Source organism: Accipiter gentilis, chromosome 4 (assembly GCF_929443795.1).
Source record: "Accipiter gentilis chromosome 4, bAccGen1.1, whole genome shotgun sequence".
NCBI classification, from domain to species: Eukaryota; Metazoa; Chordata; class Aves; order Accipitriformes; family Accipitridae; genus Astur; species Astur gentilis.
In genome coordinates, this window is record NC_064883.1 from 47,731,968 (window position 1) to 47,747,047 (window position 15,080).

Genomic DNA, 15,080 nt, shown 5'->3' on the forward strand with positions numbered 1-15,080 from the left:
GCCCCGGTGCCGCCCCCGCCGGCCCCGGTGCCGCCCCGCGGGGTGGCCGGGCTCGGCGGGCCGCCATGCCGCTGCTGCTGCTGCGGGCGCTCGGCGCTCGGGCCGGGCTCCGCTCGGTCCCTGCCGCGCTGCGGCCGTCCCCCGCCCCGGGACGAAGGTACCGGGCAGCCGGGGGCTTTGGTTGGGGGGGGGGGGGGGGCGACCGGGGAGCCCGGACTTCTGGGTCCCTTGGGTGGGGGGGATCCCGAAATCTTGGGTCCTTTGGGGAGTTGGGGGTGCGGTGGGGGGAGCCCGGACTCCGGGGTCCCCGGGGACAGGAGTGCGGGGGGGTTGGGGCTCCGGGGGGGGCGCGGGGGTAGGCGGGCACCTCGGGGCAGCGGGGCTGGGGGCGGTGGGATCCCAAACGTGGGTGTGGGGGGACGGGGGAAGAGCGGAGGGGTCTGGGTGCTGGCGCTCAGCTTGCGGGGAGTCCTGTAGTGGGGACCCCAGGAGTGCCAGGAGGGGGGCGAGAGCGACTGCTGCCCCGGCACAGCCCAAGGTGGCACGGGGAGGCCGGCCGTGCCGAGGGGGGGACAGCCCTCACCGGGTCCCACCGTGTCCCAGGGGCTGGCCCCCCTTTCAGGTGCCCCGTGTTCACCCCTCTCCCCAGTTTCAGGTATGGAGGGGGGCGCCTGGGCCTCGCCAGCCCCCCTCGCCCCCCCCCCCCGCCCCGTGCCACCGGCCCTGCGCCGCCTGCTCCTGGCCGGCCCGGCCACGGGCTGTGTGGTGTTTGGCTTGCTGGGCACGGCCGCGCGCTGCCAGGAGGCCGCCGTCCCCGTCCCGGCCGTCCCTGTCACCCCGGAGCCCGCGCAGCCCCGGCCGGAGCCCTCCTTCGACTGGCCGGCGTTCTGGACCTTCCTGCGCCCCCAGCTCCTGGCCCTCTCGGCGGCCGTGGTGGTGAGCAGGGGTGGGTGGGCAGACACGGTCCCCCTCGTGCCCGCCGTCCCTGTGCCCCGGCGTGACGCCCCAGCGTGACGACCGTTGTTCCCGCAGCTGGCGCTGGGCGCAGCCCTGCTCAACGTCCGCATCCCCGTGCTGCTGGGGCAGCTGGTGAACGTGGTGGCTCGCTGCGCCCGTGGCCGCATCACCGGCTACTTGCAGGAGGCCCGGTGCCCGGCCCTGCGCCTGCTCACCGTCTACTGCCTGCAGGTGGGTGCTGGCACCCCGAGCCAGGTGGGGGCGTCCCGGGGGACTGCCCCTGCTCCCTTCCCGAGCCCGTTTCCTCCGCAGGGGCTGCTGACCTTCGGGTACATCGCGCTGCTGGCACGGGTCGGGGAGCAGGTGGCGGGCAGCATGCGCAAGGCGCTCTTCATCTCCCTGCTACGGTAAAATGCCCCAGGGGACAGCGTGCGCGGGGGGACCCCCAGCCCACCACCCCAGCCCACCGCCACTCCCGCCCTGGCAGGCAGGACGTGGCATTCTTTGACGCCAACCGGACGGGACAGCTGGTGAACCGGCTGACGGCTGACATCCAGGAGTTCAAGTCCTCCTTCAAGTTGGCCATCTCCCAGGTGAGGCCCGCAGCCGGTGGTACCGGCCCCCCACCCTGGCCCTGCCCCAGCCCCCAGAACCCACCCCTGCCTGCCCCCACCCAGGGCCTGCGCAGCGGCACCCAGACGGCGGGCTGCTTCGTCTCGCTCTACCTGCTCTCGCCCAAGCTGACCGGCCTCCTGCTCGTGGCGCTGCCCACGCTGGTGGGTGCCGGGACCCTCATCGGCGCTGCTCTCCGCAGCCTCTCCCGCCAGGCGCAGGAGCAGGTAACCGTGCGCTTGACACCCCCCCCCCAGCCCTACCAGCCCCCCAAGGGACCCCGCCATCCCCGCGGGGCCGGAGCAGGGGGTGTCCCGCACCAGCCCCCTTCTCCATCCCTGTCGCCGCAGGTGGCCAAGGCCACCGGGGTGGCAGACGAGGTGCTGGGAAATGTCCGGACGGTGCGCGCCTTCGCCATGGAGGACCAGCAGGCAGGGTAAGGGGGCAGCGGGGGCTCTCCCCTGGTGGGGGTGGCGGGGGGCTGGGGAGGCGTCAGCCCCGTCCCTGCCCGCAGGCTGTACTGTGCCGAGGTGGACCGCGCCGGCTGGCTGAACGAGCGGCTGGGGATGGGCATCGCCGCCTTCCAGGGGCTCTCCAACCTGGCGCTCAATGGTGAGTGGGTCCCGTGAGGCAGGACCCGGTGGTGCTGTGGGGCAGGACCCCCTCCGGGTCCTACCTCTACCCTGCGCCCCACAGGTATCGTCCTGGGAACCATCTTCGTGGGAGGCTCCCTGATGGCCGGGGATGAGCTTTCGCCGGGCGACCTCATGTCCTTCCTGGTGGCCTCGCAGACCATGCAAAGGTAAGGGCAGGGCCCGGCACAGTGCCTCCCTCGGCTCCCCCGGCGTGCCACAGCCTGCCCGGGGCGCAGCCCCGAGTTCGGCCTTTCCCCTTGTGCACCACAGGTCCATGGCCAACATCTCCATCCTGTTTGGGCAGGTAGGTGGGGCGGGGGCTCCCGCTGGTCCCCCAGGGCTGGGGGCAGGGGCCGAGGTTGCTCCCGCCACCATCCCCGCAGGTGGTGCGAGGTCTGAGTGCCGGCGCCCGCGTCTTCGAGTTGCTGACGCTGGAGCCCAGTGTGGCGCTGAGGGGGGGGACCTCCATCCCCAGCCACTCCCTGCTCGGGCGCATCTGCTTCCATCGCGTCTCCTTCAGGTGAGCCGCCCTGTCCCCCCGAGCCACACCACGGGCTGGGGGGCTGGCACCGTGCTCCCGCAGCCTTCCTCTCCTCTCCCCGCAGCTACCCCACCCGCCCTGGCTACCCGGTCCTGCGGGACTTCAGCCTCACCCTGCCCCCCTGCAAGACGGTGGCCATCGTGGGACCGTCCGGAGGAGGTACCGGCCTGGCCGTGGCCCCCTGGGCCTCCCGGCCCTCCCCACACCCCCAGGGCAGGGGACCCCCTGGCCAGCACATCCCAACCAGAGGGCCAGGAGCCAGCCTGACCTCCCCGGGGACACCAGCTCAGCCCTTTGCTAGTCCCCAGGCGCATCCTCCTGCACCCCAGTCCTCTGCCCGGTGAGCCCAGTGGCCGCCAGGGACTGGGAACCGGCTTCCGTGCCTCCTACCTGCCCAGCAGCTCTCCATGAGGCCGGGGCTCATGGCCGGAGCCAGGGGGCACGGGGGTGGGCAGCCGGGCGGTGCCGTGGGGCTGAGGGCTCCGCTCTGCAGGCAAGTCGACGGTGGCAGCGCTGCTGGAGCGGTTCTACGAGCCCACGCAGGGCACCATCACCCTGGACGGCCACGACATCTCCTCCCTGGACCCCTCCTGGCTGCGAGGGCAGGTCATCGGCTTCATCAGCCAGGTTCGGGGCTGCTGTGGGGCGCGGGGCTGCCATGGGGTGCTTCCCCCAGGTGCTGGACAGGGAACCCGTCTGGGGCTCGGTGCTGACGGGCCGGACGCTGCCCCAGGAGCCGGTGCTCTTTGGAACAACCATCATGGAGAACATCCGCTTCGGGAAGCCGGGAGCCTCCGACGCGGAGGTGTATGCCGCGGCCCAGCTCGCCAACGCCGATGGCTTCATCCGCAGCTTCCCTGAGGGCTACAACACCATCGTGGGTATGTGCTGGGCTCTGTCCCACAGAGTGGGGTATGGGAGGGGTGGGAGGCAGGCAGGCACCCCCGAGCCGGCCCAGCCACCCCTCGGGACAGATGGAAGAGCGTGAGACCCTGGCCAATGCAGCCCAAGTCCCCTGGGGGACACCGGCTGCCAGCCACTGCCGGCACGAGGCTGTGCCGGGCTCCCCACCGGAAGGAGGATCCTGGCGTTCCTGGGGGGTTCCCTGGCTCTGGCACAGGAGGTGGTGTGGGAACACGCCTGCACCCCTCCACTCTCATCCTCGGGACGGGGGTCTCTCCCTGGGCTGGGGTGACACCGGCATCCCTGTGGTTGTCCCCGTCAGGCGAGCGCGGCACGGCGCTCTCGGGGGGTCAGAAGCAGCGCATCGCCATCGCCCGGGCCCTGCTGAAGGACCCCGCCGTCCTGATCTTGGACGAGGCCACGAGCGCGCTGGACGCCCAGTCAGAGAAGGTGGTGCAGGAGGCTCTGGACCGCGCCGTCTCGGGCCGCACGGTGCTGCTCATCGCCCACCGCCTCAGCACCATCCAGGGTGCCGACCTCATCGTGGTGCTGGAGCAGGGCCGGGTGGCCGAGGTGAGCAGTGCCCAGTGCCGGGGGTGGGTGGGCAGGGGGTGGGCAGCCCCACGGGTGACACCGTCTCCGCCATCCCCGCAGGCAGGGACCCACGAGGAGCTGGTGCGACGGGGGGGTCTTTACGCCGAGCTCATCCGCCAGCAGACCAAGGACCGGTCCTGAGCGTGGGGCAGACCGGGGGGGGGCGGTGCCTGCTCCGGGGGTGCCCCCCTGCTGCTCCCCAATAAACCGGGGCTGGAAGGCGGCTGTGGAGGCTCTGCTGTGTGGTGCGGTGCTGGGGGGAGGGCGCGCCAAGCCGGGACCGGACCGGGCAGCGGGGGGGGGCACCGGCCCCGCTCTCCCCCCCCCTCACCCCCCGCTGCACCCCCAAGGGGTGACGTTTGATTTGGGGGCGGGGCTGACCCCGCCTCTCCCTGCCTGCACATTCTCGGGGACGGGCAGCTGCCTGCAGGCCGGCCGTGCTGCCCATGGGGATGGCAGTGTCCTGCGTGGGAAGGGGCGGGGGGTGTCCCCTGTGTCACCACCCCCCAGGGTAGGGGTCCCCTGGGCCGCCCCGGGAAAGGGGAGCGGGTGGCTCTGCCCCCGCCGTGCCGGGTCAGTCGTGGTGTCACTCGCTGCGTGTCCCCTGGCCCGGGGGCCACCGTGGCGGGGCTGGGGCTGGCACGGCCCGAGGGGCGACCACCCCCCCCGGCACTGCTGCCCGCCCTGCCGAGCCAACCCCCCCCCCCCCGCCCCCCGGGGTCTGTGCCTCCCGTACCCCAACCTTCCCGGGAGGGGCTCCGGGCCGAAGCCGGGTCTGCAGCCGCCGGGGCGGGGGCCCAGCGGGGCCCGGGGCGGGGGGGGTCCTGCAGCCGCCGCCCGGGCAGTGCCCCCAGCCGGGACCCTCCCCCCGCCGCCGCCGCCGCCGCCGCGCCGGGCTGAGCGGGGGCTCCGAGCCCAGGGCCGGGCGGGAGGTGGGGGGAGGCGGGGAGAGGAGCAGAGCTGCAGTGGGGCAGCCCCCCAGCCCTGCCCGGCCCCCCGGCTCCTCGCCGATCCCACCCCCCCTCCCCATGCTCGCCGGGGGGCGGCGGCGGGTGGAGCCGCCACGGGAGGGGCGGGGGCGGGGGGCGGCCGCAGACCGGCAGCGGCAGCGGCTGCGCCGCGGCAGCGGCAGCGGAGCCGGGACCGGGACCGGGAGCGGGACGGGGAGCGGGAGCGGGAGCGGGAGCGGGGCCGCGCTGGCCGGCGGCACCGGCCGGGCGGCACCGGCAGCGCGGGGGGGGCGGAGCGGCCGGTCCTGCCCTGCCCTGCCCGCCCCTGCCCTGCCCTCGCCCTGCCTCTCCCTGCCCGCCCTGCCCGCAGCACCTTGAGCGCGGCGATGGCCCGGGGGGGGCTGCTGGGGGGCTGAGGGCGGCGGGGAGCGCGGGGGCCCGGCGGCAAGGATGAGGGCGGGCTCGGAGGGCAGCGGGGAGGGCGAGGGTCTCTCCAGCCTGCGGGCCTTCGCCCACAGCTCCTCGCTGCACGGCATCAGCCACGTCTTCGCCTACGGGGCCGTGTCGCTGCGCCGCGTGCTGTGGGGCGCCTTCTTCCTGGGCTCGCTGGGCCTGCTGCTGCTGGTCTGCGCCGAGCGCGTCGCCTACTTCCTCACCTACCCCCACGTCACCAAGCTGGACGAGGTGGCCGCCCACAACCTCACCTTCCCGGCCATCACCATCTGCAACCTCAACGAGTTCCGCTTCTCCAAGATCACCCGCAACGACATGTACCACGTGGGCGAGCTGCTGGCGCTGCTCAACGACCGCTACGAGATCAGCAACCCGCAGCTGGCCGAGCCCCACGTCCTGGCCGCCCTGCGCGACAAGGCCAACTTCAAGAACTTCAAGGCGAAGCCCTTCAGCATGGCCGAGTTCTACAACCGCACCGGCCACGACCTGGCCGACATGCTGCTGCAGTGCTCCTTCCGCGGCGCCAACTGCACCGCCCGCAACTTCACCGTGGTGAGTGCCGGCCTCGGGGCGCGGTGCCCGGCTGGAGGAGGGGGCTGCACCGGGGCGGGGTGGCCACGCGCCCCCCGGGAACCGTGAATGGACGCGGGTGTCCTGCCAGGGTGAGCCCCTTCTCCCGACCCGTGGCCGTCCCGCCGGCGCGTCCCACCGCCTGCAGCACGTCAGCCCCTGCCCGCCTCCCCGGGCACTGCGGCGGGCCGGCTGCCAGCCAGGGGTGCCCCCACCCCGCGCTCACTGCAGGGGTGCCAGGCGGCTGGGAACGGCACCCAGGCTGGAGCCATGCTGAGCCGGGGGCCCTGCGCCGGGCCGGGGGGCTCTGCCTGCGTGCCGCCGCTCGGGCAGGGGATGCTGGTGGGTACGGGATGCTCACGGGTACAGCCCATAGCTCCACTCCCTGCGACGGCCCTGGATGCCACCTGGGCACCAGCAGCAGCAGCCGTTTCTGCCGGGCTCTGTTGGCACGCAGGCTCCCACGCCCGCAGCTCCTCTGTGCAGCCTGCCCCGGTGCGGGTGGGGGTCCCCTGCGCCAGAGCTGTCCCCCCACAGACCGTGGGTGCCTGGCCCCGGTGCTGCCCCCAGCACCCCCTGCTGCTCCTGGGGCTGCACCCGCTCTGCTCTCAACCTGGGGGATTGCCGGTGCCCGTGTGCTCCCACCACACCTGCCATGCCCCGGTGGCATGCCAGCGGGGCCGAGCTGCGTCCCCTGGGCTGTGTGTTCACCCCTGGGTGACATGCCAGGGTGCTGGCAGCTGCCAGAGCGTGGCGGGGGGGAGCAGGGCTGCCACGTCCCTCGGCAGGCATGGGCTGCTGTGGGCAGCGGGGCAGCGAAGGGAGGAGGTGCCCTCTCTGCCCTGTCTGTGCAGCCCCAGGTGGGCACAGGGACCCCCGACCCAGGGCTCGGCTCCCCCAGGCAAACCTTGGCCATGGGCAGCCTGTGCTGCGTCCTGCAAGACCCACCTGGGGCAGCACCTGCCCGGGAGGGATGGGCAGGGGCGGTGGCACGGGCAGGACAGGCGCATCCTTCGTGCTGCAACAGCGCCAGGGAAGCAGCGTGCTCGGTGGAGCTGGGCAGCCTGCGCCCGCTGTGCACAGCTCTGCTCAGTCCCCGTCGCCATCGCCATGGGCTTGGCTGCGCTATCACAACAGCAATTACCGTCAGCTTAAGACTCTTTAGTGCGCGAAATTAATTTTCCTTGGGAGCTCAGTTGAAAACCATCCCTTTTGGCAGCTCCACGCTCCCTGTGCCCTTTGCTGGACCAGCTCTGCCGCTGCCCCTGTGGCAGGGTCAGGCGGCAGCAGCCTCGGGGTGTCGAGGGCTGGGATGTGCCGTAGGAGGGTCGAGGGTCCCCAGGGCAGGACCCAGGGTGGCACATGCTGCACGGCGGCAGCTCACCGCAGCTTGAAAGCCGGCGCCTCTCCGAGGAGCGTGGCTGAGCCACCGGGGCCTTGGCGTGCCGCCGGTGTGGGGGGCCGGTGCCTGCCCCAGGGGTGCGCGGGAACCCGTCTTTGCTCCTGTGCCGATGATCTTGGCATGTGCGCGCTGTGCCGTGCTGCTCCCGCTGCCCCCAGGGTCACGGTCACTGCCGGGAGGGTCTGGCTCTGCCCACGTGTGCCGCACGACCGGTCCTGCTGCCGCCTCGTCTCCGACGGGTGGTGAGAAACTTCTGCCTGAGCAGCCGTGGTGGTCCCCGGCACACGCAGCCCCCCCACGGGACTGCCCTGTCCTGGCTCAGCCCGGCTCAGTCCTGCCTCCGACTGCACCCGCTGCAACTTTGCCGGCTAAAAATATAGAGCTAATGCTGGGGCTTAGCCACAGATAACGATCCTCTGCCCTGGGCCTCGGTGCTGAGCCAGCAGCTCCCGGCACCGTGTCCCGTCCAGCGGCCATGGGCTCGGGGGTTGCCAGGGCTCCCATCCCGTGCCTGGGCCGGAGAGGTCGGCCGTGCGCGGCGTCTTGTCCCAGCCCCATCCCCGGGGTCCCCGAGATCCCCAGGCACGTGGCAAGTGTCCAAAGCGAGGGCCATCCGGGCTGGGGCTGTGCCCCCCGGTTGCTTTCCCCCTCCGGGGCCGGCAAGGCTGGGGGGGCCTGATGGTGGCTCACCCCGAGCGTGGGGGTCAGGAGGGCTGGCAGTGCCGGGGCCGTGTCCCCGTCCCTGTCCCCATCCCTGTCCCTCCCCAGCTGCTGCCGGGCCCAGCACATCCCTGTGCCGGGCAGCCGTTGCCATGGCAGCCGCCCCCCCTTCCTCCTTGGGCAGCGCGTTGCCATGGTGACGGCTCCCCTCTTTGGGAGCAGCCCGTTGCCACAGCAGCATCCCCCCCCCCGCCGCCAGTGGGGCAGGACGGGGGGGGCACCTTATAGCAGGGGGAGGGCCCCGACCCCATGGGGCAGTTATGGCCCCCTGGGCCACCCCCCACCCCCAGGCAATGGGTCAGTGACGGGACTTGGGGGGGGGGCCATGGCTGCAGCCCCCTGCGCCCGGGGCAGCCCCTCCGTGGGGTGGGGGCCACGGGCCCCTGCGTGGGATGGGGCTCTGCCCCGGAGGCACAAAGCAGGGGTTAGGTCAGGGGGAACGGGGGTCGGGGGTCTGGGGGGGGTGGCTCAGGGTTGTTCGGTTCAGGGTCACGCTGGGGGCTCTGGGCAGGGTCTCTGCCCCCGGGTGCTGGTCCCTGGGGGCTCTGGGGGCATTGGGGGCCCTGGCTGTGGGTGCTGGTCCCTGGGGTCCCTGGCATGGGGCCGGCTCCCAGGTCCTGGTGGGGATGATGGCCTCTGCCACCGTGGTTAAGCCCAGCCCTGGTCGCCGTCACCGTCCCGGCTCGTGTCCTCCCACTCACGTGTCCCCACGCAGCCCCGCGTCCCCCCAGAGCCGTGCTGAAACCCAATCCCCCTGCAGAGCCCCGGCAGAGCTGCACGGGCTGGGGTCCGTCTTTGTGCCGGGGCTGCCAGCACTGTGCCGCCTGCTCTGGGCTGGCGCTTTCCCGGCCTCGCTGGGCGCCTTCCTGCTGAAGGTCAGGGAGCGGGTCCGGCACCACGCCACGTACCCCCGCGTCACCGTGCTGGACGAGGCGGAGGGACGTGTCCTCGTCTTCCCTGCCATCACCCTCTGCAACTAGAACCGCGTCCAGCACTCCCAGCTCACCGCCAACGACCTGTTCTGGCTGGGCAGGGAGCTGCTGGCGGTGGGGAGGGAGGATTTCCCCCGCTACCTGCGGGCACTGGGGCGGCCCCCCGACCTCGCCGGCTTCTTCCCCAGCAAGAGCTACGACCTGGGCGCCTTCTACCAGCGCGCCGGGCACCCCACCCCTGAGATGCTGCTGCGCTGCCGCTCCTGCGGCCGGGACTGTGGCCCCGAGAACTCCACCGCCGTGAGTGCCAGCACCACCACCATGGCCAAGGCCACCACCACGGCTGGCTCTGCCCAGGGCAGGACCCACAGCAGCCCCAGCCCCGGCTGGCTCTGCCCTGGGCAGGGCTTGGGCAGGACCTCCAGGGCTGAGCAGGTTTTGGGGCCATGGGGTGTGCAGGCTGTGGGGCGGTCGGCTGCGGGGTTGCGCAGGCTGTGGGACAATGGCGGGGTGGGGGGGACAGTGCCTGCCGTGTGTCCCTCAGCCCCAGGTGCCTGGCAAAGCTCCCACCATGCTGCCCCAGGGCGGCTCCTTTTGCCCACCCTACACCCATGGGTCCGTGGGGAAGCGTGGTGGAGATGGGGAGTCACGGGGGGATGTGGGGCTGCGGCTGCTGTGCAGGCACGGGGGTCCGGTGTCGGGGGGGCGATGGCCGGAGCGTGCAGCTCTCAGCCCGAGTCCCCATAGGAGAGCTGGCTCTGGGGAGGGGGCGTGGGGCTGTGGGGGCAAGGGTGCCATGGGGGGGCAAGGGCAGGTGGTCTCTGCTCGCTGAGAAGTGGTAGTGGAGGCCTGTGGGGGCTTTTCCTGTGCTGGGGGGCTGTGGGAAGAGGTGGGTCACCCCCAGGTGGGGGGGGTCTGTGGGGGCCTTCCAAGGGGCTGGGGTCCTGTAGCCCGCCTGGCTGGGACTGGGGACGGACCATCCCTCTGCCACAGTGAGCGCTGGGGTCTGCAGGGCAGGCCATGGGGCGGGGGTCCCCCAGGGCCATTGGGACCCAGCAGAGCTGAGGACACCACGCTGGGGCAGGGACAGCAGCAGTCGCCCCATCCACAGCCCCACGCTGGCCCCAAAGGGGAAGGGATGGAGGAACCAGCCCCTTCCCTGTGCACGGATTGGTGGGATGATGGGATCCCGCACGGGGAGCACTGGGATCCTGCCCCGGGGCTGTGCTGGGTCCCCGGGCACTGCGTCCCTCCGCCCCAGCCCTGCTCAATGGGCACAGGGCAGGTGGGCGCCCAGCTCCCGTCCCCCAGCACCCCGAATGCCACTGTCCCACGGGCAGCCCCCGCAGCGCTGAGGATCCTGCCCTGTCCCTGCAGATCTTCACCCGCCTCGGCAAGTGCTACACCTTCAACTCGGGGGGACCGGGCCGGGAGGTGCTGACCACACTGCAGGGCGGCGCGGGGAACGGCCTGGAGCTGATGCTCAATGTCCAGCAAGAGGAATACCTGCCCGTCTGGGGGGACACGGGTGAGAGCCCCCCCGCAGCCCTGCCCATGGCCCGGCTGCTGCCCCGCACCCCCGACGCCCTCCCTGCCTTGCAGACGAGACCTCCTACGAGGCGGGGGTGAAGGTGCAGATCCACAGCCAGGAGGAGCCCCCCTTCATTGACCAGCTGGGCTTCGGCGTGGCGCCCGGCTTCCAGACCTTCGTGTCCTGCCAGCAGCAGCGGGTATCCGGCTGCTCTGCCCCGGCGGTGCAGGGAGAGGGCTGTGGGCATACAGACCACCCCGGGGCTCGGGCAGTCCCGGCACAGCCAACAGCCATCCCCACGGAGACATCCCGTGCTGAGCTGTGCAGCACGGCGGGTACCAAACCACCGGTGCGGCGGCTTTGCCACCGCAGCGGCCAGGATCACCGTGGCATGGTGTGGGGCAGGCCCACGCTGGGACCACTCGGTCCTGCCACAGGCACTGGCTCTCAGCAGTGACACCCCCCCCACCAGCCTCCTGCTGAACAGACCGTCGGCAGGGGCGGCAGCCAGCTCGCGCAGCCAGACACCTAAATTTAGGTATCTCGAGTGGGTGTCTCCATGTGCGCCGGCACTCGTGGTGTGGGTGGCAGGGAGTGCAGTGACGGCGGGAGCGTGACCTTCGGCGCCCATGGGTACCCTGCCGAGCCCCACCGTTCCCCCACCAAGCACGCTCCCGGCACTGGCCACGGCATGGTCTCCTACTGCCCCTCTGGGTGCTGCCCATCTCGGGGAGCACAGGGGTCCGTGCCAACCCCCCGGCACATCTGGCTCCCACATGCTCCCAGCTGGTGCCACACGCTGTCCCTTGCCTGGCTCCTTCCATCCCGCTGCTGCGCCGACTGCGGGCGATGCCGGCCCTGATGGCCATCCTTGTGCCCGGCAAGAAGGGAGCAGGAGTGAGAGCGGGGGATCTCCAGGGTGGTGTGGCCCCCCTGCGCTGGCTGCACAGGACAAGCTCTGCCTGAGGGACAGGGCACCACGGTGGGTTGGGAGGTGGGAGCCGTGGACATGGGGGACGCCGTGTTTTCCTTAGCCATGGCCGGCAGCTGGTGTACCTGCCCCCACCCTGGGGGGACTGCAAGGCCACCCCCATCGAGTCTGACTTCTTCACCAACTACAGCATCACCGCCTGCCGCCTGGACTGCGAGACCCGCTACTTGGCTGAGAACTGCAACTGCCGCATGGTGCACATGCCAGGTGAGCTGGGGACGGGGGCAGCCACTGCGGGGTTGGGGCGGTGGGGAGACCCTCCTGCCCCTGCAACTCCTTCCTCCCCCGCAGGCAACGCCAACGTCTGCACCCCGGAGCAGTACAAGGAGTGCGCCGACCCTGCGCTGGGTACGTACCGGCGGCACCCTGCCCACCCTGGCCCCCACCCCAGCCCTGCTGTCTCTGGTGTCCCCGAACCAGCCCCGGGTCTCGCCCTGGGAGCCGCGATCCATCAACACCCTCAGCCTCGTCCCTGGGACCCCTCGCCTCCCCTGCCAGGCTCCATCACTGCGAATGTGGCACCAGCATCCCCGTGCCCTCGCTGGGGAGGGGGTCACTGCTGTCCCTGCCTGCTCAGACCCCCAGACACGCAGGTCCAGGCTTCCCTGCCAGCAGCGCCCACAGCATGCTTGTCCTGTGCCGCCGGCACCCGCCACCACCCGGGCTTTGGCCAGGGCCCGGGCTCCATTCTCAGAGCAGCCTGACCCCCCCACGCGGGCAGGGGTCACGGCAACGCGGTCCCGGTGGTCCCCGTCCCACGCGTGCCCTCCCCAGACTTCCTGGTGAAGAAGGACAGCGAGTACTGCGCCTGCCGCACGCCCTGCGCCATGGTGCGCTACGGCAAAGAGCTCTCCATGGTGAAGATCCCCAGCAAGGCATCCGCCAGGTACCTGGCCAAGAAGTTCAACAAGACGGAGCAGTACATCGCGTGAGTGCCACCACCGCGCTGACCCACGGCCCCACCAGCACACGGCACAGCACAGCGTGACGGTGTGATAACGGCACAGCCACACGGCATCCCGCAGTATACCTGAACTGGCACGGCACGGCACGGCATGACAGTGTGATACAGCATGACATGACCACACAGCATCCCCAGCATACATGAACCGGCACGGCACAGCGTGACAATGTGATATGGCATGGCACGGCACGGCCACACAGCATGCCCCAGCATACGTGAACTGGCACGACGCGGCACTGCCTCCCCTGTGCAAATCTGCCCCAGCACAGGGAAAACCACACGGCATGGCACAGCACAGCACAACATGGCACGGCACGGCATGGCATGGCACAGCACAGCATGGCACAGTACGTCCTTGTGCCACCCCAGCACAGGGCAGACCCCTCCACCCCGTCCCACCGGCGCACCGTGGCACGGCACAGCCCGCACCCAGCTGGGGATGCCGCCTGATGGCTCATCCGTCCGTCCCGCACCCATCTGTGTCCCCCCAGGGACAACGTGCTGGTCCTGGACATCTTCTTTGAGGCCCTGAACTACGAGATGATCGAGCAGAAGAAGGCGTACGAGGTGGCGGGGCTGCTGGGTGAGCGCCCGGGGGGACTGGGGGGGGGGGGCGGGGAGGGGCAGCCCCCACTCTAATGCTGCCTTCCTGCCCAGGCGACATCGGGGGGCAGATGGGGCTCTTCATCGGTGCCAGCCTCCTCACCATCCTGGAGATCTTCGACTACCTGTACGAGGTGAGTGCCCCCCCGGCCCTCCACGCTGCCCCGCGGCCGGGGGGTGCTCAGGCCCACAGCTGGGGGCTCTAACTCGTCTCCCCCAGGTGTTCCGGGACAAACTCCTCAGCTTCTACAAGGAGAAGAGGAGGACCCCCAGGAGTGACAGCAGCACCCTGGTAACCCCCCCAGCCCGCCCGGCCCTGCCCCGCTGGGGGCTGCACCCCCCCACCCCCCCCAGCACCCCTCCAACCCCCCCGGGCTGCGACCCGGCCGCCCCGTCCCCCCTCCCCTGGCACAGCCGGCAAGGGGGGGCCTCGCACCTCATCCCACCCATCTGCTGCTCGGCCTCATCCCGCCCCGGGACCGGCACCATCTCCCGCTCGGACCCCGCGCACTCATTCGCTCCTCTCTGTCCGTCCGTCCGTCCGTCCGTCCGTCCTGCGGCCTCGCCGCCCGCCAGGAGCATCCAGCGGTCCCGGGCAGCCCCGCTGTCCCGCTCCCGCCGGGGCCCAGGTAGAGATCCCGGCTCTACACCCGGGGGGGGGACAGTGCCCAGAGCCCCCGCCGCCGCAATGCTGGCACGGGGGGGGCCGTGGGGCTGCGTCCCCCCCGGGGGAGGATGGGGGTCCCCGGCCGGGGTGCAGCGAGGGGCGAGGAGGACGTGGCCACGGCCCCGCAAGGGGGCTGCGACCCCCCCCCCCCCTCCCCGGGCAGGGACCCCCACCCCGTTCCCTGCAAGCAGGCCCCGGGGGTCCACACCCCTCTCCCTCCATCCCAGGCTTTTCTTGGCATCATCCCTGGAGCCGGTGTGTGGGGGCCGCCCCCCCTCCGGCTCCGCTCCCATCCTCATGCATCGCTCCCCGGCACCGTGTCCCCCAGGTCCCCCCTGCCCAAGGCCCCCCCCATACCCCCACTGGCCAGCGGCCACCCCAGGCTCCCCCCCCGCCGGAACGCCGTGGGGCAGGAGGGAGCCCCCGTCCTGGGGGAAGCTGGCTGCTTGGGGACAGGGGCGACAGGGACAGCCTTGCTCTGCAGGGTTTGCGCGCTGGGCCCCCCTGGACGTGGGGGGGGGGGTCCTGGGGCAGCCTGAGGAGTGTGTGGGGTGGGAGCAGGGGGTAAAGCCCCCCGGTATGGGCTGGCACAGGGGAGCAAGGATGGCAGCTGCAGCACAGCCGGGGCACGGCCACCTGGAGCCCCTGGCCGCCCCCGACCAACACCCCCCCCCCCCCCCCCTTCCCCCAGAGCACCCGTCCCCCCCTGCGCTGCCACACGGACAGTCTCAGCTTCGCCCCGAACGTGCTACCTCGTCACCCGGCTCTAGGCGCTTTCGAGGAGTTCGCCTGCTGAAGGGCCAGCCCCATGCCCCCCGGCCGGGACGGGGGGGATGGGACTGGGGGGGCCGCTGGCAGCAGACCCGGACACCCCTGCCACCCTGGGACCAGGGGACCCCATGTGGCTGTGGGGCTGGCACCGGGCCCTGAGGTGCCCCGCTCTGGGCCCCCCCCACAACTGAGGGGGTGTCAGGGGGCTGGGGGTGGCAGGGCCCCCCCAGGTCCTGCTCCCGTGTACCTGCATGTGCTGCTTGCGCCCGCGCCCCTCCCTGCTG

General features: G+C 72.1%; 2 protein-coding genes across 2 annotated transcripts; both read left to right on the forward strand.

Annotated features, from left to right (window-relative positions):
- Window positions 1-33: 33 nt before the first annotated feature.
- Window positions 34-4,463, forward strand: ABCB8 (ATP binding cassette subfamily B member 8). Its single transcript, XM_049798302.1, has 16 exons — window positions 34-157; window positions 650-936; window positions 1,033-1,188; window positions 1,270-1,364; window positions 1,445-1,550; window positions 1,635-1,796; window positions 1,920-2,005; window positions 2,084-2,181; window positions 2,266-2,371; window positions 2,475-2,508; window positions 2,588-2,724; window positions 2,810-2,904; window positions 3,239-3,372; window positions 3,479-3,626; window positions 3,971-4,221; window positions 4,303-4,463. The coding sequence occupies exons 2-16, from the start codon at window positions 658-660 to the stop codon at window positions 4,381-4,383; spliced, it is 1,968 nt and encodes a 655-aa protein (XP_049654259.1). The 5' UTR covers window positions 34-157; window positions 650-657; the 3' UTR covers window positions 4,384-4,463.
- Window positions 4,464-5,642: 1,179 nt separating this feature from the next.
- Window positions 5,643-14,897, forward strand: ASIC3 (acid sensing ion channel subunit 3). The gene is made up of 11 exons (XM_049798306.1): window positions 5,643-6,197; window positions 10,647-10,797; window positions 10,872-10,999; window positions 11,848-11,998; window positions 12,083-12,139; window positions 12,566-12,719; window positions 13,247-13,338; window positions 13,413-13,492; window positions 13,579-13,650; window positions 13,935-13,987; window positions 14,717-14,897. Exons 1-11 carry the CDS (start codon window positions 5,643-5,645, stop codon window positions 14,793-14,795), a joined length of 1,572 nt encoding a protein of 523 aa, XP_049654263.1. The 3' UTR covers window positions 14,796-14,897.
- The last annotated feature ends 183 nt before the right edge of the window (window positions 14,898-15,080 follow it).